Source organism: Lygodium microphyllum, chromosome 24 (assembly GCF_053477565.2).
Source record: "Lygodium microphyllum isolate KBCC chromosome 24, Lygodium_microphyllum_v1.1.10, whole genome shotgun sequence".
Classification (NCBI taxonomy): domain Eukaryota; kingdom Viridiplantae; phylum Streptophyta; class Polypodiopsida; order Schizaeales; family Lygodiaceae; genus Lygodium; species Lygodium microphyllum.
The window spans coordinates 22,623,564-22,626,861 of NC_141158.1; the positions used below are offsets into that span (position 1 = coordinate 22,623,564).

General features: G+C 40.9%; 1 protein-coding gene across 1 annotated transcript; it reads right to left on the minus strand.

The window, feature by feature from the left end:
• Nucleotides 1-1,953: 1,953 nt before the first annotated feature.
• On the minus strand, nt 1,954-3,049 carry LOC148014914 (cytochrome c). Its single transcript, XM_087665240.1, has 3 exons — nt 2,855-3,049; nt 2,532-2,665; nt 1,954-2,439 (listed from the first exon to the last, which is right to left on the minus strand). The coding sequence occupies exons 1-3, from the start codon at nt 2,964-2,966 to the stop codon at nt 2,344-2,346; spliced, it is 342 nt and encodes a 113-aa protein (XP_087521366.1). The 5' UTR covers nt 2,967-3,049; the 3' UTR covers nt 1,954-2,343.
• Between the last annotated feature and the right edge of the window lie 249 nt (nt 3,050-3,298).

Genomic DNA, 3,298 nt, shown 5'->3' on the forward strand with positions numbered 1-3,298 from the left:
GTGTTCGTCATTCATTGATATGCCAACAAATCTAAGAATGATTTGTAAGGGACAATGATCGGACTCAATATTCTTCATTGTGACTTGCACTTTCAAGTTTGGAAAAATCCACCATCCCCCACTATTTGCATAAACCCAAACCAACCTAGCAACCCGCTACAATTGATCTTTATGGCAATTATGCCATGTGAACCCTATGATTGTACATACAAACCTCATGATCACCCCAATCATGATTACTACAAAGACCCCTCACTTCTTTACATCAACCAACATGGTACTTCAAGCATCCGATCTTGGCATCAATGTTTGTATTCTAGTCAATAATCAAGATGGAGCTACCTACATTCTCCCCCACCCCCCACCAAAGAAAAGACTAAAAAATTTGCAACTACAATACCCTCATCATCCATCCATTGCAACCTCAACTTTAGTTCTTCCCTAATTAGAGTCATCATGCCACATCTCCCTCTTGCAATGTACCACAAGTAAATAGGAAACTCATGCATGCCTAAATCTTCTACCATATTTTTAAAATCCTACAATGCCAAAATGGATGGCTTTTCCTCTTACCTCTTAAAAGGCATTGGACTTGACCTCATTTGAACAAAAGAAAAATAGCCATTAAATCTACTAATATTCAACACAGTTTTCCTTCCATAATAACACATATCCTGTACATTCTACACTCCATGTGATTGTGGGACATCTTTGAGATGACCAAACATCATATCATCCTTCTCTTTCTACTCCTATTCTCCTTGCCAATGCTTTCCTACTCTACCAACTTCTTTACTCCTTAGGAGGCCATGCGACCAACTCACCCATTAACTATATATTGTTCATTTCCCTAATTTTATTACATTTGTTGTTTGGGTTGTGGTTCTTTGTAAGCTTAAGTATTCATCTCAACTGTCTTCTCATTCTTCTTGTCTTTACCAAGACAATACCAAGCAAACAACCAATCTTACAAAGTTAACAAACATCTAAGGATAACTTAACTTCCAAGAGCAACTCAATTCCGTATGGATTGAAAACTTGGATATAATCAAGTGTCTTCCCCCTCCTACCTTGTAATATGCATTTAAGGGCCACGTGGTCCAAATTCCATTCATTGCTCTTCTACACTCAAGTTTTAAGCCTATTTGTAGAGCACTAATACTTACACACAACAATTTTTACCATTTACCTTTAACATTGCTTTGTATTGTTATTAATTACCATCCAACTTAAAAATTGTGTCAAGTTGTATTAAGGAGGTCAAGCACACAAGAAACATTATAACAACTTATCATCTTGCAAACGCCTGGGTGTTCCTCCCTCCACCCGAGCCTTATGCCAATATAATTCAAGTACTCTCTTTCATTCTCAAAGCTATCTTGCTTTCTATTCTCTCTTCTAGCAAAGTGTCTTCTTGCAAGCAAAGGTGGTGATTTGACTATGATCACGGTACCAACCATGGGTAACGAATGCAAAGTGGAAAAAATCACTTTAAACACTCCTAGTATTAATAAATTCACTTAATATGCTTGAAAGCCAAATAAAGACAGGCTTTTGACATGACACGCAAAATTTATACAATGTATACAACAATAAATCATCGACTAGATAGGTAAGCAAGTTTCATGATTAGCCTCTTGTAATATTCTATGTTCTACATGTAAATTCCATTAAGTGGTACATTGAAGTACAAGTCATTGGACGCCTTCATAATCATTGATTATAGTATATTTTTATGCTACATTGAACAAAAATTCAAATATGAATAGAACATAACTTAAACTCTATTACTAGAAATGTAAAACTCAAGTTGACGCAGTTTTGTTCATATTATGCATCACACACACACACACACACAATGTTCCTATCATGCACACAGAGAGAGAGAGAGAGAGAGAGAGAGAGAGAGAGAGAGAGAGAGAGTAGCAGTTTTACATAAACATCTTTGTTCCGATTACCTTTTGCAGAGAGACACCCCTCGATTACATAAACATGACAACTTTGGGCCTCTCCTACATATACCACTCCAGTATAATCTATTGCTCAAGAGTGTACAAGGAGCCTATATGAAGTGCTCACATAACATGGAGTCCATGATGGGGTACCAAACCAAAACCAAAACCAAACCATAACTACTCTTGTCCCTACATTTCGAGAGATGAATCAAATCAATCAAACAATTTCCAGATCCAATTCACTCAAAGAATAAGATTGTACATGGCGGCAATAGATTACACAAAAAATTGGGCAATTGAACACATTATTTCTCTCCTGTTCCTGTATACTCAACCTAATATCTGCAATCCGGTAGGGTTGCAACTATGCACAGTACAAAATTGGCACCTATTCTGCACAAGCGTTCTTGAGATATATGATAAGGTCTGCCCGCTCCTGAGGCTTTTTCAATCCTGGGAAGACCATCTTCGTTCCGGGTATATACTGCAAAAGGTCCATCACAGAAATGTGTCAGAACAGGCTCACTGATGAATGAAATAAAGACAATGGCAAGTACTCCATTGCTCTAGCTGCACCTTCTTAGGGTTGAGCAGATATTCATACAGAGTCGATTCATCCCACACAACAGCTTTGCCTTTGTTGGCAGAGGAATACGAGTAACCAGGGGTTGTTCCTGACTGTCTTCCGAAGAGGCCATTCAAATTCGGACCTGCAGAGGCAAAGCAAGAGATTCAACACAAGCAACGCGCTACGGCATTACAGAAGAGCGAGAACTCAGCCGCTTCTTGTGACTCTAGCGAAAGAAATCAGGAAATTCTAGCCTTACAAGACCGTATCCCTGACCCTATCCCTAACCATAATATAACCATAACGGTAAGGGAAGGAAGGAATGCTTTACCTTGACGATGGCCAGCGCCTTTCTCGACGACATGGCACTGCGCGCATTTGGTCTTGAAGATCTTCTCGCCTGCCTTGGGGTCGCCGGGAGGAGCGTCGGCGAATGTGGCCATGGCAGTGGGTGAGAGACAGACACAGCCACAGACAGACAGAGACAGTCGGACAGAGATGGGGGGCGGGGCGGTAGGGTTCTAAATTTGAGGGGATCAGCACAGGAATGTGTCGTTGGGACCCCTTGACCGACCCTGCCGGTCACACCCTCTCGTTCCTCCGTCGACACGCAGCCACCTGGCGGTTGCTCGGAGGGCCAAACCCTTTTAGCCCCACGTTGCACTTAACTTCGCCGCGTGGCTTCGAAAGGGTTGCTTTTTAACTGCTCACAAACACCTTTTCACACAACAAAACTCTCTAGAGTCTAGACTCTAGACATCCCCAAATTCTGGCT